The sequence below is a fragment of the Anomaloglossus baeobatrachus genome, chromosome 9 (assembly GCF_048569485.1).
Source record: "Anomaloglossus baeobatrachus isolate aAnoBae1 chromosome 9, aAnoBae1.hap1, whole genome shotgun sequence".
NCBI lineage: Eukaryota > Metazoa > Chordata > Amphibia > Anura > Aromobatidae > Anomaloglossus > Anomaloglossus baeobatrachus.
Window position 1 is genome coordinate 81479836 of NC_134361.1, and position 24554 is coordinate 81504389.

The window sequence follows — 24554 nt, forward strand, 5'->3', positions numbered from 1 at the left end:
GCTCTGTATGACACCACCCACATCACTGATTAGCAGCTCTCAGCCCATGCACAGTATACACAGCTGCCAATTAGTGGTGGGGGCTATAGAGCTCATGAATATGGAAGGCTACATGGCAGCAGGGTTACTTGTCTTCTATTGATAATCTGCTGACAAAACTGGCTTCATCAAAACTACAGCAAGCAGCTCAGTAAGGCTGCTTTCCCACATCCGTTTTTTGCAGTGCGGCACAATACGGCGCTCTGCAGAAAAAACGCAACCGTTTTTTTTTTGCTGCCGGTTGTTTTTTCCCGCATAGACTTGCATTAGCGCCGTATTGTGCCACATGGCCTTGCGTTGCGTCCGGTTTTTGCCGGATGCGGCATATTTAGCCCGTGCGGCGGCCGGATGGAACGTTGCCTGGCACGTTTTTTTGTGCGGTGAGAAAATCGCATTGCGCCGGATCCGGCGCGATTTCACAATCCAAGCCTATGGATGCCGGATGCAGCGTCCTGCGGCGAAAACTGCATCCGGCCGCCGGATGCGGTTTTCTGCACTGTGCATGCGCAGTTCCAAGCCGCATCCGTCAAAAAACGGACGGGCCGCATGGAAAAACGTATGCAACGGATCAGTTTTTTTCGCCGCATCCATGGCATAGGTTTTTGAGCCAAATTGAGCCGCACTGCAAAAACCGGATGTGTGAAAGCAGCCTAAGTGACACATCGCTGGAATCGGGGTCTCTGCCCCTATGTTAAGCTATTCTTAGATTAGGTGGGAAAAACCTGCTGAAAGGTTCACCTGATATGATTCTCCAGGTCACTACGATGACAACACATTTATACGTTTTTTAATACCATATTTTTCACATTATATGATGCACTTTGCCTCCCAAACATTTGGTAGAAAAATGGGGGGTTCATCTTATAATCCAGTCGTAGTTTACCCCGTTTTCACAGAAAAGCCGGATGTGTGAAACCGGAGTTATTGGGGGTGGTGGAGAGGGACATAGGGCAATGTGATGAGGCAGGAGCCATCCAGAAAATGTCGGGCTTCAAAGAAATGACACCCATAGACAGCACGTGCGTATATTGAGCTCTTTGCTCAATGACAGCCGAGATGTCATCTGCACACACGCCACCTTTGGCCCCTTTGATTTCCCGGCAGTGGAGATAAGGAAAATGGCGTTCAGAGGTGGCGCATGTACAGATGAGATCTCTGCTCCTCATTGAGCTAAGAGCATAATCTGCGCAGGCGCCGACTCTGGGCGCAGTTTATTTAAAGCCCATATCACCGACATGTTCTGGAAGACTCCTGCCTCGCTGCATCCGCAGTGAGCATAGCCGGGACATCCGCAGCATCGCCCTACTCCACCACCACCCCTGCCTTCTGTGACCCCACTAATTCGAGAAGCAGCCAAGAGGCCCATGGTCACTCTGGAAGAGCTGCAGAGATCTACAGCTGAGGTGGGAGAATCTGTCCATAGGATAACAATCAGTGATATGCTCCACAAATCTGGCCTTTATGGAAGGCGTGGAATGGTTTAGGTCAAAGCATATTCATGTGTGTGAATGGCCCAGTCACCATCCAGACTTAAATGGAATCTGTCACCAGGTTTTTGCTCACCCATCTGAGAGCAGCATAATGTAGAGACAGAGACCCTGATTCCAGCAATGTCACTTATTGAGCTGATTTCTGTAATTTTGATAAAGTAATGTTTTCTCTGCTACAGATCTAGCAGTTATACAGAGCTCATGAATATGCTGGACTACCTGCAGCAGGAAAAGTAGTCCTCTAATGATAAAATCACTGTCTAATCAGCAGTAGATTATCAAAACTACACTAAGCAGCCCAGTAAGTGACAGACGACTGGAATCAGGGTTTTTTATTTTTTTGGGGGGAGATCTGGTGATTGACTCGGCCATTGCAGAACATTCCACTTCCTGGTTTGCTTTTGCAGTTTATTTTAGGTTATTGTCCATCGAATCAACCTTGCTGCATTAGGCTATGTGCCCACGTGTGTGCGCTCTGCACAGCAGCGTAACGTCACTGCATGTGTGCTTCAGAGCGCAGCTGAAAAGCTCCGTTCTGAAGCTTCGGTGAACTGCAGATTTCGTGCGCTCTGGATGCAACCTCTGCCATAGACAGAGCGGGGGCTGCATGCAAAGCGCACGAAAGAAGTAACATGTCACTTCTTAGAACGCAGCGATTTGGCAGCAGCCGGAGCGCTGCGTTCTAATACGCCACGTGGACATGGATTAGGCACAATCTTCATAGATTGTGCTGGGGACGCAGGATGCATGCAGTTACGATGCGGTGCAGATCGCAGCGTAACTGCATGAAAATACGCCACGTGGGCAGATAGCCTTAGGTTGAATCTGAGCAGAAAGAATCGCCCTGTACACTTTAGAATTCATCCGGCTGCTTCTGTCTTTAGTCACATCATCAATAAACACTAGTGCCCCAGGGCCATTAGAAGCCATGTACAGTGCCTTGCGAAAGTACTCGGCCCCCTTGAATTTTTCAACCTTTTCCCACACTTCAGGCTTTAAACCTAAAGATAAAAATGTTAATGTTATGGTGAAGAATCAATAACAAGTGGGACACAATTGTGAAGTTGAGCGAAATGTATTGCTTATTTTAAACTTTTGTAAAAAAAATAAATGAAAATTGGGGCGTGCAATATTATTCGTCCCCTTTACTTTCAGTGCAGCAAACTCACTCCAGAAGGTCATTCAGGATCTCTGAATGATCCAATGTTGTCCTAAATGACTGATAATGATAAAAATAAGCCACCTGTGTGTAATCTAGTCTCCGTATAAATGCACCTGCTCTGTGATAGTCTGTGTTCTGTTTAAAGGGCAGCATCATGAAGACCAAGGAACACAACAGGCAGGTCCGTGATACTGTTGTGGAGAAGTTTAAAGCCGGATTTGGTTACAAAAAGATTATCACAACTTTAAAATCCCAAGGAGCACTGTGCAAGCGATCATATTGAAATGGAAAGAGTATCATACCACTGCAAATCTACGAAGACTCAACCATCCCTCAAAAATTTCATCTCAAACAAGGAGAAGACTGATCAGAGATGCAGCCAAGAGGCCCATGATCACTGTGGATGAACTGCAGAGATCTACAGCTGAGGTGGGAGAGTCTGTCCATAGGACAACAATCAGTCGTATACTGCACAAATCTGGCCTTTATGGAAGAGTGGCAACGAGAAAGCCATTTCTCAAAGATATCCATAAAAAGTGTTGTTTAAAGTTTGCCACAAGCCACCTGGGAGACACCAAACATGTGGAAGAAGGTGCTCTGGTCAGACGAAACCAAAATTGAACTATTTGGGCACAATGCCAAACGATATGTTTGGCGTAAAAGCAATACAGCTCATCATCCTGAACATACCATCCCCACAGTCAAACATGGTGGTGGCAGCATCATGGTTTGGGCCTGCTTTCTTCAGCAGGGACAGGGAAGATGGTTAAAATTGATGGGAAGATGGATGGAGCCAAATACAGGACCATTCTTGAAGAAAACCTGTTGGAGTCTGCAAAAGACCTGAGACTGGGACGGAGATTTGTCTTTGAACAAGACAATGATCCAAAACCTAAAGTAAAATCTACAATGGAATGGTTCACAAATAAACGTATCCAGGTGTTAGAATGGCCAAGTCACAGTCCAGACCTGAATCCAATCGAGAATCTGTGGAAAGAGCTGAAAACTGCTGTTCACAAACGCCTCCATCCAACCTCACTCAGCTCCAGCTGTTTACAAAGGAAGAATGGGCAAGAATTTCAGTCTCTCGATGTGCAAAACTGATAGAGACATACCCCAAGCGACTGCAGCTGTAATCGCAGCAAAAGGTGGCGCTACAAAGTATTAACTTAAAGGGGATGAATAATATTGCACGCCCCAATTTTCAGTTTATTATTTTTTATAAAAGTTTAAAATAAGCAATAAATTTTGTTCAACTTCACAACTGTGTCCCACTTGTTGTTGATTCTTCACCATAACATTGAAATTTTTATCTTTACGTTTGAAGCCTGAAATGTGGGAAAAGGTTGAAAAATTCAAGGGGGATGAATACTTTTGCAAGGCACTGTACATATTTGAAAATTCACAAAAATAGATATAAACAGAGAAAAATATGTACACAGTCATATACACTGACATACATAGATGCACATCATGCATGAACACACAGACAAATTAGAGATATTTTTAATATGGGGAAGCCGGCAACAACCCTTGCTCACCTTCCCCGCTTGTCTCCTGTCCAGCTCCTCCTGGGCATGTGTCTGTGCAGGGCGCGAGGCGTGATGACCATGCACAGTGTACACTGAGACTGTTGTGTATATATATCACTGGGGAAGCTGGGGGCATACACATTACTGAGGGTCATACATGCTACTGGGTGGCATACATATTACTGGGGTAGGTGGCATACAGCTCTGGTGGGGGACCAATACATCTCTGGTGAAGAAGGTGGGGGGCATACAGCTCTGTGAGGGCCCATTTAGCTCTGGTGAAGGTGGGGGGTATACTGTTCTGGTGAGGGGCCCATACAGCTTTGGTGGGAGTGTAAGGCATACAGCTTTGGTGGGGATGGAGAGCATACAGCTCAGATGGAGAGTGTGGGGCGGCATACAGCACTTGGCAGCGCAGCCGCTCCTGTCCTCATCTGTGGAATGGGAGCACATCGTGCACTAACTCTGCCCACTGATGAACTTCAATGCACACAGCATTCAGCTGTAAATGCTGTGTGCAGGTTTAAAGGGCTGTCAGCCAGGAAAGAGCTGCCCCGAGCACTGCAATCCCCAGAAAGCGGCCTGGGGACCGCAGAATACATGACTGTCCCAAGTGCGCCCCCAGTCTGTCCAGGACCCCGGTCCTGGTTTAACGAGCCGGCTGCTGGCCCAAGCACTGTGGTTCCTGGAAATCGGCCTGGTTACTGAATACATCACCAACCCAAGTGGGCTCCCTGTCTATCCAGGGCCCCGGCACTTGCCCAGATGTGCCGGGTGCTCACAGCGGCCCTGCGTAGACCTTTATAATGCACTTTTGGCTACCATCGCAATCCTTTATTCTGTTATCTCCCTTAATGGTGTCTGTTATAAAAAATTTTACTGCTGTTTTCTGTTGATTTTGCAAAATTGTAAAGAAATAACCTTTCTCGAGTTTTTCCAGACCCAGTGTATTGATTATTTCACACTTCATGTGGTGCTTGAAATTACATGTGCTGATCTGAACAATGGCATCACACAGCATAGTGCGGGACGCTGGGATACCACAAAATGCAGTCAGTGCAGCACTTACGCTTCATTTATAGTTCTCATGGTATATTAGGTAAAAGTATCATATGGTCAAAATCCTCGCCTAATAATTGTGCAGAGTCTATGTAAGCCACCAGTGCAAGCTCCGAGCAGACGCAGGGCCAGCAAACATAAAAGCGCCCATGCAACTAACAGACCAGTATTTTCTCGATTTACCCATACACATAAACACTCGGACCTCGATTCACCATTCTCTTTGTGTCTTTTTTTTCTGGAGCAATTATGATGATTATTATTTAACGGCCTTCAGCGTGATCTCGAGCCATGGCACCTTGATGGATGAACGCTCTGTAGGAACATCAATCTTGTGCAGCCTAGCAAGGTCCACCAGGGTCTTCTCCACCATTATCTTGATGGTATCAAGCCATCGGGTTGCTGGTCTTCCTCTTCAGCTTGTACCTTCTATTCTTCCGACCACGATGTCCTAAATGGCTCTAATGGTGACTAATATGTTTGCACTTTTATTATTATTTAATTTGCACCTTTATTTAGGCAAAGGGAGTCTGTCATACCCAGAACACAAACTAAACCATTTTAGACATTCATATAGGGAACTAAAGCCCTATAAAAAAAAAAAATGATACTTGTACTGTAGATTGTACTTACCACGCTGTGAGGATGCTGTGGTGCCGGCGGCGAGGCCGAGCAGTCATGTCACCTCAAGCAATAGATATGCAAACTTCCGGCCACATTCCAACTAAACGTGTGTCCTTAATCAATAGAAGTGAATTGAGAGCGGTCATACAAGTCTAGTTGGAATGTGGACAAAAATAGGCATATGGCATACTGCAGTGACACAACCACAAAGTCTCCCGCAGCCACAGGAGAAACCTCACAGCATGAGTGACTGTAGAATGATATATGCCTTTCTGTGAGGCAGCTGTGTACTGTCAGGCTGGGTGGTATATTATACAGTATTATATTATATATGCCTTTCTGTGAGGCAGCTGTGTACTGTCAGGCTGGGAACTATATTATACAGTATTATATTATATATGCCTTTCTGTGAGGCAGCTGTGTACTGTCAGGCTGGGAACTATATTATACAGTATTATATTATATATGCCTTTCTGTGAGGCAGCTGTGTACTGTCAGGCTGAGAGCTATATTATACAGTATTATATTATATATGCCTTTCTGTGAGGCAGCTGTGTACTGTCAGGCTGGGTGGTATACAGTATACAGGGTATTATATATACTCTTCTGTGAGGCAGCTGTATACTGTCAGGCTGGGGTATACAGGGCATTATATATACTCTTCTGTGAGGCAGCTGTATGCTGTCAGGCTGGGGTATACAGGGTATTATATATACTCTTCTATGAGGCAGCTATATACTGTCAGGCTGGGGTATACAGTGTATTATATATACTCTTCTGTGAGGCAGCTGTATACTGTCAGGCTGGGGTATACAGTGTATTATATATACTCTTCTGTAAGGCAGCTATATACTGTCAGGCTGGGGTATACAGGGTATTATATATACTCTTCTGTGAGGCAGCTATATACTGTCAGGCTGGGTGGTATACAGTGTATTATATATACTCTTCTGTGAGGCAGCTATATACTGTCAGGCTGGGGTATACAGGGTATTATATATACTCTTCTGTGAGGCAGCTATATACTGTCAGGCTGGGGTATACAGTGTATTATATATACTCTTCTGTAAGGCAACTATATACTGTCAGGCTGGGGTATACAGGGTATTATATATACTCTTCTGTGAGGCAGCTGTATACTGTCAGGCTGGGGTATACAGTGTATTATATATACTCTTCTGTGAGGCAGCTATATACTGTCAGGCTGGGGTATACAGGGTATTATATATACTCTTCTGTGAGGCAGCTGTATACTGTCAGGCTGGGGTATACAGGGTATTATATATACTCTTCTGTGAGGCAGCTGTATACTGTCAGGCTGGGGTATACAGGGTATTATATATACTCTTCTGTGAGGCAGCTATATACTGTCAGGCTGGGGTATACAGGGTATTCTGTATACTCTTCTGTGAGGCAGCTGTATACTGTCAGGCTGGGGTATACAGTGTATTGTATATACTCTTCTGTAAGGCAACTATATACTGTCAGGCTGGGGTATACAGGGTATTATATATACTCTTCTGTGAGGCAGCTATATACTGTCAGGCTGGGGTATACAGTGTATTATATATACTCTTCTGTGAGGCAGCTATATACTGTCAGGCTGGGGTATACAGTGTATTATATATACTCTTCTGTGAGGCAGCTATATACTGTCAGGCTGGGGTATACAGTGTATTATATATACTCTTCTGTGAGGCAGCTATATACTGTCAGGCTGGGGTATACAGGGTATTATATATACTCTTCTGTGAGGCAGCTGTATACTGTCAGGCTGGGGTATACAGTGTATTATATATACTTTTCTGTGAGGCAACTATATACTGTCAGGCTGGGGTATACAGGGTATTATATATACTCTTCTGTGAGGCAGCTGTATACTGTCAGGCTGGGGTATACAGTGTATTATATATACTCTTCTGTGAGGCAGCTATATACTGTCAGGCTGGGGTATACAGGGTATTCTTTATACTCTTCTGTGAGGCAGCTGTATACTGTCAGGCTGGGGTATACAGGGTATTGTATATACTCTTCTGTAAGGCAACTATATACTGTCAGGCTGGGGTATACAGTGTATTGTATATACTCTTCTGTAAGGCAACTATATACTGTCAGGCTGGGGTATACAGGGTATTATATATACTCTTCTGTGAGGCAGCTATATACTGTCAGGCTGGGGTATACAGTGTATTATATATACTCTTCTGTGAGGCAGCTATATACTGTCAGGCTGGGGTATACAGTGTATTATATATACTCTTCTGTGAGGCAGCTATATACTGTCAGGCTGGGGTATACAGTGTATTATATATACTCTTCTGTGAGGCAGCTATATACTGTCAGGCTGGGGTATACAGGGTATTATATATACTCTTCTGTGAGGCAGCTATATACTGTCAGGCTGGGGTATACAGGGTATTATATATACTCTTCTGTGAGGCAGCTATATACTGTCAGGCTGGGGTATACAGGGTATTATATATACTCTTCTGTGAGGCAGCTATATACTGTCAGGCTGGGGTATACAGGGTATTATATACAGTTAGGTCCAGAAATATTTGGACAGTGACACAATTTTCGCGAGTTGGGCTCTGCATGCCACCACATTGGATTTGAAATGAAACCTCTACAACAGAATTCAAGTGCAGATTGTAACGTTTAATTTGAAGGTTTGAACACAAATATCTGATAGAAATTGTAGGAATTGTACACATTTCTTTACAAACACTCCACATTTTAGGAGGTCAAAAGTAATTGGACAAATAAACCAAACCCAAAAAAAATATTTTTATTTTCAATATTTTGTTGCGAATCCTTTGGAGGCAATCACTGCCTTAAGTCTGGAACCCATGGACATCACCAAACGCTGGGTTTCCTCCTTCTTAATGCTTTGCCAGGCCTTTACAGCCACAGCCTTCAGGTCTTGCTTGTTTGTGGGTCTTTCCGTCTTAAGTCTGGATTTGAGCAAGTGAAATGCATGCTCAATTGGGTTAAGATCTGGTGATTGACTTGGCCATTGCAGAATGTTCCACTTTTTTGCACTCATGAACTCCTGGGTAGCTTTGGCTGTATGCTTGGGGTCATTGTCCATCTGTACTATGAAGCGCCGTCCGATCAACTTTGCAGCATTAGGCTGAATCTGGGCTGAAAGTATATCCCGGTACACTTCAGAATTCATCCGGCTACTCTTGTCTGCTGTTATGTCATCAATAAACACAAGTGACCCAGGGCCATTGAAAGCCATGCATGCCCATGCCATCACGTTGCCTCCACCATGTTTTACAGAGGATGTGGTGTGCCTTGGATCATGTGCCGTTCCCTTTCTTCTCCAAACTTTTTTCTTCCCATCATTCTGGTACAGGTTGATCTTTGTCTCATCTGTCCATAGAATACTTTTCCAGAACTGAGCTGGCTTCATGAGGTGTTTTTCAGCAAATGTAACTCTGGCCTGTCTATTTTTGGAATTGATGAATGGTTTGCATCTAGATGTGAACCCTTTGTATTTACTTTCATGGAGTCTTCTCTTTACTGTTGACTTAGAGACAGATACACCTACTTCACTGAGAGTGTTCTGGACTTCAGTTGATGTTGTGAACGGGTTCTTCTTCACCAAAGAAAGTATGCGGTGATCATCCACCACTGTTGTCATCCGTGGACGCCCAGGCCTTTTTGAGTTCCCAAGCTCACCAGTCAATTCCTTTTTTCTCAGAATGTACCCGACTGTTGATTTTGCTACTCAAAGCATGTCTGCTATCTCTCTGATGGATTTTTTCTTTTTTTTCAGCCTCAGGATGTTCTGCTTCACCTCAATTGAGAGTTCCTTAGACCGCATGTTGTCTGGTCACAGCAACAGCTTCCAAATGCAAAACCACACACCTGTAATCAACCCCAGACCTTTTAACTACTTCATTGATTACAGGTTAACGAGGGAGACGCCTTCAGAGTTAATTGCAGCCCTTAGAGTCCCTTGTCCAATTACTTTTGGTCCCTTGAAAAAGAGGAGGCTATGCATTACAGAGCTATGATTCCTAAACCCTTTCTCCGATTTGGATGTGAAAACTCTCATATTGCAGCTGGGAGTGTGCACTTTCAGCCCATATTATATATATAATTGTATTTCTGAACATGTTTTTGTAAACAGCTAAAATAACAAAACTTGTGTCACTGTCCAAATATTTCTGGACCTAACTGTATACTCTTCTGTGAGGCAGCTATATACTGTCAGGCTGGGGTATACAGGGTATTATATATACTCTTCTGTGAGGCAGCTGTATACTGTCAGGCTGGGGTATACAGTGTATTATATATACTCTTCTGTGAGGCAGCTATATACTGTCAGGCTGGGGTATACAGTGTATTATATATACTCTTCTGTAAGGCAACTATATACTGTCAGGCTGGAGTATACAGGGTATTATATATACTCTTCTGTGAGGCAGCTATATACTGTCAGGCTGGGGTATACAGGGTATTATATATACTCTTCTGTGAGGCAGCTATATACTGTCAGGCTGGGGTATACAGTGTATTATATATATATATATATATATATATATATATATATATATACTCTTCTGTGAGGCAGCTGTATACTGTCAGGCTGGGGTATACAGGGTATTATATATATACTCTTCTGTGAGGCAGCTGTATACTGTCAGGCTGGGGTATACAGGGTATTATATATATATATACTCTTCTGTGAGGCAGCTATATACTGTCAGGCTGGGGTATACAGGGTATTATATATGCTCTTCTGTGAGGCAGCTGTATACTGTCAGGCTGGGGTATACAGTGTATTATATATATATACTCTTCTGTGAGGCAGCTATATACTGTCAGGCTGGGGTATACAGGGTATTATATATACTCTTCTGTGAGGCAGCTATATACTGTCAGGCTGGGGTATACAGGGTATTATATATATACTCTTCTGTGAGGCAGCTGTATACTGTCAGGCTGGGGTATACAGGGTACTATATATATATACTCTTCTGTGAGGCAGCTATATACTGTCAGGCTGGGTGGTATACAGTGTATTATATACAGTTAGGTCCAGAAATATTTGGACAGTGAGACAAGTTTTGTTATTTTAGCGGTTTACAAAAACATGTTCAGAAATACAATTATATATATAATATGGGCTGAAAGTGCACACTCCCAGCTGCAATATGAGAGTTTTCACATCCAAATCGGAGAAAGGGTTTAGGAATCATAGCTCTGTAATGCATAGCCTCCTCTTATTAAAGGGACCAAAAGTAATTGAACAAGGGACTCTAAGGGCTGCAATTCACTCTGAAGGCGTCTCCCTCGTTAACCTGTAATCAATGAAATAGTTAAAAGGTCTGGGGTTGATTACAGGTGTGTGGTTTTGCATTTGGAAGCTGTTGCTCTGACCAGACAACATGCGGTCTAAGGAACTCTCAATTGAGGTGAAGCAGAACATCCTGAGGCTGAAAAAAAAGAAAAAATCCATCAGAGAGATAGCAGACATGCTTGGAGTAGCAAAATCAACAGTCGGTTACATTCTGAGAAAAAAGGAATTGACTGGTGAGCTTGGGAACTCAAAAAGGCCTGGGCGTCCACGGATGACAACAGTGGTGGATGATCGCCGCATACTATCTTTGGTGAAGAAGAACCCGTTCACAACATCAACTGAAGTCCAGAACACTCTCAGTGAAGTAGGTGTATCTGTCTCTAAGTCAACAGTAAAGAGAAGACTCCATGAAAGTAAATACAAAGGGTTCACATCTAGATGCAAACCATTCATCAATTCCAAAAATAGACAGGCCAGAGTTAAATTTGCTGAAAAACACCTCATGAAGCCAGCTCAGTTCTGGAAAAGTATTCTATGGACAGATGAGACAAAGATCAACCTGCACCAGAATGATGGGAAGAAAAAAGTTTGGAGAAGAAAGGGAACGGCACATGATCCAAGGCACACCACATCCTCTGTAAAACATGGTGGAGGCAACGTGATGGCATGGGCATGCATGGCTTTCAATGGCACTGGGTCACTTGTGTTTATTGATGACATAACAGCAGACAAGAGTAGCCGGATGAATTCTGAAGTGTACCGGGATATACTTTCAGCCCAGATTCAGCAAAATGCCGCAAAGTTGATCGGACGGCGCTTCATAGTACAGATGGACAATGACCCCAAGCATACAGCCAAAGCTACCCAGGAGTTCATGAGTGCAAAAAAGTGGAACATTCTGCAATGGCCAAGTCAATCACCAGATCTTAACCCAATTGAGCATGCATTTCACTTGCTCAAATCCAGACTTAAGACGAAAAGACCCACAAACAAGCAAGACCTGAAGGCTGCGGCTGTAAAGGCCTGGCAAAGCATTAAGAAGGAGGAAACCCAGCGTTTGGTGATGTCCATGGGTTCCAGACTTAAGGCAGTGATTGCCTCCAAAGGATTCGCAACAAAATATTGAAAATAAAAATATTTTGTTTGGGTTTGGTTTATTTGTCCAATTACTTTTGACCTCCTAAAATGTGGAGTGTTTGTAAAGAAATGTGTACAATTCCTACAATTTCTATCAGATGTTTTTGTTCAAACCTTCAAATTAAACGTTACAATCTGCACTTGAATTCTATTGTAGAGGTTTCATTTCAAATCCAATGTGGTGGCATGCAGAGCCCAACTCGCGAAAATTGTCACTGTCTAAATATTTCTGGACCTAACTGTATATACTCTTGTGTGTGGCAGCTGTGCACTGTCAGACTGGGTGGTATACAGTATACAGGGTATTATATATATACTCTTCTGTGAGGCAGCTATATACTGCCAGGCTGAGTGGTATACAGTGTATTATATATATACTCTTCTGTGAGGCAGCTGTATACTGTCAGGCTGGGGTATACAGTGTATTATATATACTCTTCTGTGAGGTAGCTGTATACTGTCAGGCTGGGGTATACAGGGCATTATATATACTCTTCTGTGAGGCAGCTATATACTGTCAGGCTGGGTGGTATACAGTGTATTATATATACCTTTCTGTGAGGCAGCTGTATACTGTCAGGCTGAGTGGTATACAGTGTATTATATATACTCTTCTGTGAGGCAGCTATATACTGTCAGGCTTGGGTATACAGTATACAGTGTATTATATATACCTTTCTGTGAGGCAGCTATATACTGTCAGGCTGGGGTATACAGTGTATTATATATGTCTTTCTGTGAGGCAGCTGTATACTGTCAGGCTGGGGTATACAGTGTATTATATATACTCTTTTGTGAGGCAGCTGTATACTGTCAGGCTGGGTGGTATACAGTGTATTATATATGTCTTTCTGTGAGGCAGCTGTATACTGTCAGGCTGGGGTATACAGGGTATTTTATATATATACTCTTCTGTGAGGCAGCTGTATACTGTCAGGCTGGGGTATACAGTGTATTATATATATACTCTTCTGTGAGGCAGCTGTATACTGTCAGGCTGGGGTATACAGTGTATTATATATATACTCTTCTGTGAGGCAGCTGTATACTGTCAGGCTGGGGTATACAGTGTATTTTATATACTCTTCTGTGTGGCAGCTGTATACTGTCAGGCTGGGGTATACAGGGTATTTTATATATATACTCTTCTATGTGGCAGCTATATACTGTCAGGCTGGAGTATACAGGGTATTATATATATACTCTTCTGTGAGGCAGCTGTATACTGTCAGGCTGGGGTATACAGGGTATTATATATATACTCTTCTGTGAGGCAGCTATATACTGTCAGGCTGGGGTATACAGGGTATTATATATACCTTTCTGTGAGGCAGCTGTATACTGTCAGGCTGGGGTATACAGGGTATTATATATATACTCTTCTGTGAGGCAGCTGTATACTGTCAGGCTGGGGTATACAGTGTATTATATATGTCTTTCTGTGAGGCAGCTGTATACTGTCAGGCTGGGGTATACAGGGTATTATATATATACTCTTCTGTGAGGCAGCTATATACTGTCAGGCTGGGGTATACAGTGTATTATATATATACTCTTCTGTGAGGCAGCTGTATACTGTCAGGCTGGGGTATACAGTGTATTTTATATACTCTTCTGTGTGGCAGCTGTATACTGTCAGGCTGGGGTATACAGGGTATTTTATATATATACTCTTCTATGTGGCAGCTATATACTGTCAGGCTGGAGTATACAGGGTATTATATATATACTCTTCTGTGAGGCAGCTGTATACTGTCAGGCTGGGGTATACAGGGTATTATATATATACTCTTCTGTGAGGCAGCTATATACTGTCAGGCTGGGGTATACAGGGTATTATATATACCTTTCTGTGAGGCAGCTGTATACTGTCAGGCTGGGGTATACAGGGTATTATATATATACTCTTCTGTGAGGCAGCTGTATACTGTCAGGCTGGGGTATACAGTGTATTATATATGTCTTTCTGTGAGGCAGCTGTATACTGTCAGGCTGGGGTATACAGGGTATTATATATATACTCTTCTGTGAGGCAGCTGTATACTGTCAGGCTGGGGTATACAGGGTATTATATATATACTCTTCTGTGAGGCAGCTGTATACTGTCAGGCTGGGGTATACAGGGTATTATATATATACTCTTCTGTGAGGCAGCTGTATACTGTCAGGCTGGGGTATACAGTGTATTATATATGTCTTTCTGTGAGGCAGCTGTATACTGTCAGGCTGGGTGGTATACAGTGTATTATATATGTCTTCCTGTGAGGCAGCTGTATACTGTCAGGCTGGGGTATACAGGGTATTATATATGTCTTCCTGTGAGGCAGCTGTATACTGTCAGGCTGGGGTATACAGGGTATTATATATACTCTTCTGTGTGGCAGCTGTATACTGTCAGGCTGGGGTATACAGTGTATTATATATGTCTTCCTGTGAGGCAGCTGTATACTGTCAGGCTGGGTGGTATACAGTGTATTATATATGTCTTTCTGTGAGGCAGCTGTATACTGTCAGGCTGGGGTATACAGGGTATTATATATATACACTCTTCTGTGAGGCAGCTGTATACTGTCAGGCTGGGGTATACAGTGTATTATATATGTCTTTCTGTGAGGCAGCTATATACTGTCAGGCTGGGGTATACAGGGTATTATATATATACTCTTCTGTGAGGCAGCTGTATACTGTCAGGCTGGGGTATACAGGGTATTATATATGTCTTTCTGTGAGGCAGCTGTATACTGTCAGGCTGGGGTATACAGTGTATTATATATGTCTTCCTGTGAGGCAGCTATATACTGTCAGGCTGGGGTATACAGGGTATTATATATGTCTTTCTGTGAGGCAGCTGTATACTGTCAGGCTGGGGTATACAGTGTATTATATATGTCTTCCTGTGAGGCAGCTATATACTGTCAGGCTGGGGTATACAAGGTATTATATATGTCTTTCTGTGAGGCAGCTATATACTGTCAGGCTGGGGTATACAGGGTATTATATATGTCTTTCTGTGAGGCAGCTGTATACTGTCAGGCTGGGGTATACAGTGTATTATATATGTCTTCCTGTGAGGCAGCTATATACTGTCAGGCTGGGGTATACAGGGTATTATATATGTCTTCCTGTGAGGCAGCTATATACTGTCAGGCTGGGGTATACAGGGTATTATATATGTCTTTCTGTGAGGCAGCTGTATACTGTCAGGCTGGGGTATACAGTGTATTATATATGTCTTCCTGTGAGGCAGCTATATACTGTCAGGCTGGGGTATACAAGGTATTATATATGTCTTTCTGTGAGGCAGCTATATACTGTCAGGCTGGGGTATACAGGGTATTATATATGTCTTCCTGTGAGGCAGCTATATACTGTCAGGCTGGGGTATACAGTGTATTATATATGTCTTCCTGTGAGGCAGCTATATACTGTCAGGCTGGGGTATACAGTGTATTATATATGTCTTCCTGTGAGGCAGCTGTATACTGTCAGGCTGGGGTATACAGTGTATTATATATGTCTTCCTGTGAGGCAGCTATATACTGTCAGGCTGGGGTATACAGTGTATTATATATGTCTTCCTGTGAGGCAGCTATATACTGTCAGGCTGGGGTATACAGTGTATTATATATGTCTTCCTGTGAGGCAGCTGTATACTGTCAGGCTGGGGTATACAGGGTATTATATATGTCTTCCTGTGAGGCAGCTATATACTGTCAGGCTGGGGTATACAGGGTATTATATATGTCTTTCTGTGAGGCAGCTGTATACTGTCAGGCTGGGGTATACAGGGTATTATATATATACTCTTCTGTGAGGCAGCTGTATACTGTCAGGCTGGGGTATACAGGGTATTATATATATACTCTTCTGTGAGGCAGCTGTATACTGTCAGGCTGGGGTATACAGGGTATTATATATATACTCTTCTGTGAGGCAGCTATATACTGTCAGGCTGGGGTATACAGGGTATTATATATACCTTTCTGTGAGGCAGCTGTATACTGTCAGGCTGGGGTATACAGGGTATTATATATATACTCTTCTGTGAGGCAGCTGTATACTGTCAGGCTGGGGTATACAGTGTATTATATATGTCTTTCTGTGAGGCAGCTGTATACTGTCAGGCTGGGGTATACAGGGTATTATATATATACTCTTCTGTGAGGCAGCTGTATACTGTCAGGCTGGGGTATACAGGGTATTATATATATACTCTTCTGTGAGGCAGCTGTATACTGTCAGGCTGGGGTATACAGGGTATTATATATATACTCTTCTGTGAGGCAGCTGTATACTGTCAGGCTGGGGTATACAGTGTATTATATATGTCTTTCTGTGAGGCAGCTGTATACTGTCAGGCTGGGTGGTATACAGTGTATTATATATGTCTTCCTGTGAGGCAGCTGTATACTGTCAGGCTGGGGTATACAGGGTATTATATATGTCTTCCTGTGAGGCAGCTGTATACTGTCAGGCTGGGGTATACAGGGTATTATATATACTCTTCTGTGTGGCAGCTGTATACTGTCAGGCTGGGGTATACAGTGTATTATATATGTCTTCCTGTGAGGCAGCTGTATACTGTCAGGCTGGGTGGTATACAGTGTATTATATATGTCTTTCTGTGAGGCAGCTGTATACTGTCAGGCTGGGGTATACAGGGTATTATATATATACACTCTTCTGTGAGGCAGCTGTATACTGTCAGGCTGGGGTATACAGTGTATTATATATGTCTTTCTGTGAGGCAGCTATATACTGTCAGGCTGGGGTATACAGGGTATTATATATATACTCTTCTGTGAGGCAGCTGTATACTGTCAGGCTGGGGTATACAGGGTATTATATATGTCTTTCTGTGAGGCAGCTGTATACTGTCAGGCTGGGGTATACAGTGTATTATATATGTCTTCCTGTGAGGCAGCTATATACTGTCAGGCTGGGGTATACAGGGTATTATATATGTCTTTCTGTGAGGCAGCTGTATACTGTCAGGCTGGGGTATACAGTGTATTATATATGTCTTCCTGTGAGGCAGCTATATACTGTCAGGCTGGGGTATACAAGGTATTATATATGTCTTTCTGTGAGGCAGCTATATACTGTCAGGCTGGGGTATACAGGGTATTATATATGTCTTTCTGTGAGGCAGCTGTATACTGTCAGGCTGGGGTATACAGTGTATTATATATGTCTTCCTGTGAGGCAGCTATATACTGTCAGGCTGGGGTATACAGGGTATTATATATGTCTTCCTGTGAGGCAGCTATATACTGTCAGGCTGGGGTATACAGGGTATTATATATGTCTTTCTGTGAGGCAGCTGTATACTGTCAGGCTGGGGTATACAGTGTATTATATATGTCTTCCTGTGAGGCAGCTATATACTGTCAGGCTGGGGTATACAAGGTATTATATATGTCTTTCTGTGAGGCAGCTATATACTGTCAGGCTGGGGTATACAGGGTATTATATATGTCTTCCTGTGAGGCAGCTATATACTGTCAGGCTGGGGTATACAGTGTATTATATATGTCTTCCTGTGAGGCAGCTATATACTGTCAGGCTGGGGTATACAGTGTATTATATATGTCTTCCTGTGAGGCAGCTGTATACTGTCAGGCTGGGGTATACAGTGTATTATATATGTCTTCCTGTGAGGCAGCTATATACTGTCAGGCTGGGGTATACAGTGTATTATATATGTCTTCCTGTGAGGCAGCTATATACTGTCAGGCTGGGGTATACAGTGTATTATATATGTCTTCCTGTGAGGCAGCTGTATACTGTCAGGCTGGGGTATACAGGGTATTATATATGTCTTCCTGTGAGGCAGCTATATACTGTCAGGCTGGGGTATACAGGGTATTATATATGTCTTCCTGTGAGGCAGCTATATACTGTCAGGCTGGGGTATACAGTGTATTATATATGTCTTCCTGTGAGGCAGCTATATACTGTCAGGCTGGGGTATACAGGGTATTATATATATACTCTTCTGTGTGGCCGGGTTCTTGGCTCGATCATTACTTACTTTGACATTCGATCAGACAATGACAACCGCAACCTTGTTACAAAACCCAGTGAGGTTTTGTAACAATTTGAAGGCGCTCGACCAATGGGAGTCGCTGCTGGGCGTCACGTGACGGGCTTTTTATATAACACTTGGCTGGAAGAATTCTTTAACCGTATTGCAGGAATGGAGCGGCTCCGGAGCCCGGGGGTGCAGTGACGGCGGCAGCATGGGCACCCCGGAGGCAGGCGGCGCCGGCCTGATGCTGGCCTTCCAAGCCCAAAACTTCCAGCTGGCATGTGAGATCTACGGGAGGCAGCTGCAGGAGCGGGCTGGGCTGGCGGACGGGGGGCTGCTGCTGCGGAGGGCAGACTGCCTGGCATACACTGGCAAACTGCACGATGCTTTCCAGCTGTATCAGGAAGCCGCTGCCCATAAGAAGCTGTGTGCGGAGCAGCTGGAGACCCTGGTGTCCTGCCTGGCACAGCACCTGAGAGCCCGGGAATCGCTGCCCCTCCGCCCCCAGGGGGGCATCCTGACCTGCAAGGAGTGCCAGGGCTTCCTGTACGAGCCTGTCACCCTGCCATGTGGGCACACCTTCTGCAAGAAGTGCCTGGAGAGCCAGAGAAGGAGAAGTCAGTGTAAGCTGTGCAGGGTGGTCCAGGAGGGCACCGAGCATCACTACAGGGTCAATGTGCTCCTCAGCAACATCATTGCCAAGTGGTTCTCCTGTGAGGTCCAGGCTGCCAGGCTCAGGCATGAGGGCAATGCCCTGCTCAGCGAGAGCAAGCTGCAGGATGCCCTGGACAGATACAATGAAGCCATCGCTATAGGTAAGGGCAGTATTGTGTTATCTGTGTGGGGGCATTCCTCTGCCAGCCTTACCCTGCACTCTGGGAATGCCCCCACTTGTCATACTCTAGATTTATCTATATTAACACTTGTATAGAATTTACTGATCCTGTTCCCTTTGTGTCTGTGCACCATAATCCAAAAATATGTGCTGAAACCTGATGGGGGGAGAGAACCTGTCCACGTATGAAGTGACTGTATCTGGTCTGGGCTGCCCCATTTATAGGCGTATATCACTTTAAGACTAACTTCACACCAGCGTATAAAAAAAATCATACACGTTTGTTCCAGAAAACTTCTTTCTTTCTCATTTTTCCTCATATATATATATATATATGTATATATATATATATTACATATATTAATATATATTTTTATATATATATATATATATATATATATATATATATATATATATATACATACACATATATTTATTTATATATATATTTATTTTTTTTTGCACATGGAGGAAAAATGAGAAAAAAAGGAGTTTTCTGGATCAAACGTATGATTATTTTTTTTTTTAGAATTTATTCATTTATATAGCGCTGTTAATTCCACAGTGCTTTACATACATTGGCAACACTGTCCCCATTGGGGCTCACAATCTAAGTTCTCTATCATTAAGTCTTTGGAGTGTGGGAGGAAACCCACGCAAACACGGGGAGAACATACAAACTCCTTGCAGATGTTGTCCTTGGTGGGATTTGAACCCAGGACCCCAGCGCTACAAAGCAACAGTGCTAACCACTGATCCACCATGCCAATTTATCCATGAGCCATTGTTTTTTTATACACCAGCAGTTTTCAAATATTTACTAAATAGAGTTTCCTTTGTTAAAGAATTGGAATGTTTCTGTAAAAATCAAATGCTATTCGGGAAGAGGTCATATGGAATCCGATTTATTTGGTGGGTGAGGGGGACACAACCATAGACTTGAACGGGCGAGTCTCATCTGACATACAGAAAAAAAACTAGAGCATGAGGTGATTGTTTTTATTTATTTATTTAGAGAAGAATTGAACCTTGAAACAATTTGCTCATCTGTACTGCCGCATTGAATAGTTGGGTGCTGGGTGCTGGGTGCTGGGTGCTGGGTGCTGGGTGCTGGGTGCTGGGTGCTGGGTGCTGGGTGCTGGGTGCTGGGTGCTGGGTGCTGGGTGCTGGGTGCTGGGTGCTGGGTGCTGGGTGCTGGGTGCTTTATTCACGGACAACACTCGGAACAAAAATACCTTTTGTGTGAATTTGGCTTCATACTGACTAATTTAATTACATCCCTTTCTAGTGACCATAAAAGCAGGCATTCCATAAATACCCATATACACATTGCTGGGGCCAATAACTCCGATTTGCCAAAGTGCTACATTTCTGGCTGTTGCCTATAACCAGTGCACCTGTATTCTATTAGCCAGATGCAAAAAAGTCTGAGCAATGGTTTACCTAGGTCCAAAGTATATAGAATTGGAGGCTGATTGGAATGGTCGTGTATTGCAATGATGCCTGGAAGCTGACACCTTCAGCTTTATACTCTGGCAGCTATTGCACTTTCTGTAAGTGACTTTTATCAATGAAGAAGCAGTCATTTCCAGATAAGCAATCTTCTAGTATAGTAAACCCAGGTAACAGGTAAAGTCTCATATCCACTTATTACTACAACATTCAAGACTGATAAAGGTTGTTTAGAGTTGACATCAGGGTAGGTGCTGACGACTTTTTTTTCTTATCTGTGAAAATCGGTCCAATTATGCTGATCAGAGCGGGATCTGATTTTCTCGGATATGGTGAAGATTGAGAATATTTTTTTTTTCTGACTTTTTCATTTTGTTAAAATTGGACTGCACTCAGATGTCACCCGACTGTGGTCCAATTTTTTCCACTGACCCATTGACTTGCATGGCCGAGTGCAATTGGATTTTTTTTTACTTGGACAGACTCGGTCCAAGGAAAAAATCGGATTGTGCACAACCCGATACAATAACATTAGTATGGCTTGGACCACACGGGGATTACTGCGATCCCCTCACATGACACTTGGCTCACGCTGGCAGTACAGCAGAGCCGAGTGTCATGCGAATGTCCCTGCGACTGAGGTCCGACTGTGCGAGCGGACCTCAGCTGCAGGGGGCAGGACAGCGTTGCGGAGGGGAGGGAGGGATTTCTCTCCCCCTCTCCCCTGTTGCCGGCTATTGCCATTCTCGCCCTGCACTCACACTACACTGGTGTACTGCAAGTGCAGTGCGATTTTTCTCTCGCCCATAGACTTGAATCGGTGCGAGAGACAGAGTTTCGCATTACAGCAGTCACAGCATGCTGCGATTGTTTTCTCGGTTCGATTAGGGCTGGGAAAATAATCGCTCATTGGTTCTGGCACATAGGCTAGAATTAGTCCAAGTGGAATGCGATGTTTTATAGCACTCCATTCGCACCGTTTTTCTCGCCTTAGGCCTATCAGTGTGATACAAGGTTTGTCAGAACAAAGACAGCAAATACGGCCGTCTGCACTAAAGGTCCAGTCACACTAAGCAACTTACCAGCGATCCCAACAATGATGGGGATCGCTGGTAAGTTGCTAGGAGGTTGCTGGTGAGATGTCACACTGCGACGCTCCAGCGATCCCACCAGCAACCTGACCTAGCAGGGATCGCTGGAGCGTCGCTACACGAGTTGCTGGTGAGCTCACCAGCAACCAGTGACCAGCCCCCAGCGCCGCGTGGAAGATGCTGCGCTTGGTAACTAAGGTAAATATCGGGTAACCAACCCGATGTTTACCTTGGTTACCAGCGCACGGAGCTACACGTGCAGAGAACAGGGAGCAGCGCACACTGAGCGCTGGCTCCCTGCTCTCCTAGTTACAGCACACATCGGGTTAATTAACCCGATGTGTCCTGCAGCTACATGTGCACAGAGCAGGAGCCGGCACTGACAGTGAGAGCGGCGGAGGCTGGTAACAAAGGTAAATATTGGGTAACCAAGGACAGGGCTTCTTGGTTACCCGATGTTTACTGTGGTTACCAGCCTCCGCAGAAGCCGGCTCCTGCTGCCTGCACATTTAGTTGTTGCTCTGTCGCTGTCACACACAGCGATCTGTGCTTCACAGCGGGAGAGCAACAACTAAAAAATGGCCCAGGACATTCAGCAACAACCAACGACCTCACAGCAGGGGCCAGGTTGTTGCTGGATGTCACACACAGCAACATCGCTAGCAACGTCACAAAAGTTGTTCGTTATTAGCGATGTTGCTAGCGATGTTGCTTAGTGTGACGCGGCCTTTAGCCTGATAGTTATATCAGAAACTTTCTACCGGTGAGGTAAGGTCACTACATAGTCTGAGCCTTTTATTTGTTCAACATTCAATCTAGGTACGAGTAAGGCCATGATCATACTGAAAATCTGGAGCAGACAGTAAGATTTTACTCTGAACAATATTATTACTGATTTTAAGGGTACGTCACATGAGCGTATGACTCGGATGAGTGCAATGCAAGAAAATCTCTCATTGCACTCGGACCAATGTTATTCAATGATTGAGATCAGATGGTCCCCTGTTTTCTCATCCAGATTCTGGATGAGAAAAAAGTCACAGCATGCTGAGATTGTCAGCGCAATCCGTGTCATTCGCACCCATACAAGTCTATGAATGCGAGTGAAACATCAGACTGCACTCATGACATCCAAGTGCAGTGCGATATACACACAGGCTGACAATGCAGGAGATGGGGAGATTCCCTCCTTCTCCTCCGCAGCTGTGATCTGATCACAAGATCTGATCACAGTGGCATGACACTTGGCTCACAATGGCAGCAGAGCGGAAGCGGAGGGTCATTAGCATATCACATCCAAAACACTTGCATCGGCTGCCAACGATCGTGTGAATCCAGCCTAAAGGTAGAAATCGGCAAAGAACCCTGGATGTGAATCCACATGCCAAACTACATACAATATGGATACTGTATATTGGTAGAATTGTTTTGCAATTTTTATGTCAATATATCCTTAGAATACAAAGATATCGCTGTCATGTAATGTATAGCATACTCCGCAAGTCCAAATTAGACTTGGGGTAGATTTAGCGGCGTAAGTTAAAAATGTAGGTGAAATTGATTGTTTGCTTTAGCTATACCGATACTTGTTTAAATATTTTCATCCATGAGAGCCAGTGTGTTTTAATTCTTCGTCATTTTCAAGCCAAGCAGTGTTTCTCAGAGTCTTGATCTCATCTTGCTCACACAGGTGACAGATATCTTATTATTCGGTAATAGTTGGCGCCCATTATAGGGTTGAGCTTTGTGCTGCGGTTCTTAGTTTAGGCTCAGATTCCGCCATCCTTATATATTCATATCAGCTTGGGCTACACGGCTGCATCACACTAATGATTTTCTATAGTATCGCACTGTGACTTATGATCTCTTACCACCAAATCCGTATGTTTACAACGTGGCTCACTTGCCATAGACTTCAGTGCAAGTCACGTTTCTGCAACTTATTTGCGATGTGACCATATTTTTGCAGCAAAATCACAGCTCTAAAATCATTGCACGACCGTCACACATATATTTTTGGTTGCATGACTTCTCTGAGAATTGCTGTCGTGTGACACGTCTCCATGTAGCCCCAGCCATATTGTAACAAACCCTCCTGTAATCGGGACAAGGCAAGGGCCACCTCTCACTCCTTCAAGGGGAATCGACCACCAGGGTTTTGCTATCGAATCTGAAAGCACCATGATGTAGGGGCGGAGAGCCTGATTCCAGCGATTTGTCACTTACTGCACTGCTTGGTACAGTTTTTCTAGAATCCCTGGTTTCTCTGCTCTAGATGTGTCACGGCTCAACTTGCTGAGCTGCGTATCACTACACCCACACCACTGATTGTCAGCTTCCTGTGTGTACTGTACATTGTGTACAAACTACTAATCAGAGGTTGGGGCAGGGCTACAAAGATTATCCTGACTGCTCTGTACAATACATGTAGTCTAGTAGTGATAATCTCCTGCTAATAATAATTAATAATAAAACAATAATATATACCTCCCATCGTATGTGTGTGTGTGTGTGTGTGTGTATATATATATATATATATATATATATATATATACACTGCTCAAAAAAATAAAGAGAGCACTTAAACAAGGATTTTGTATTTTGGTGCTCCCTTTATTGTTTTGAGCAATATATATATATATATATATATATATATATATATATATATATATATATATATATATATATATATATATATATATATATATACTGTATAAATAATTAATGCTACACTCTGTAAAAGTTCCTAATATTCTCCATAAATGCACATAATTGACAGAGTGGACGC

At 43.6% G+C, this 24554-nt stretch overlaps 1 protein-coding gene across 1 annotated transcript in view; it reads left to right on the forward strand.

Annotated features, from left to right (window-relative positions):
* Positions 1–18525: 18525 nt before the first annotated feature.
* Positions 18526–24554, forward strand: part of LONRF3 (LON peptidase N-terminal domain and ring finger 3) — a 52573-nt gene continuing 46544 nt past the window's right edge. Inside the window, exon 1 of the mRNA XM_075323822.1 lies at positions 18526–19203. Within this exon, the coding sequence (XP_075179937.1) occupies positions 18600–19203 (604 nt within the window). The 5' untranslated portion in view covers positions 18526–18599. The remainder of the gene's footprint in view (positions 19204–24554) is intronic.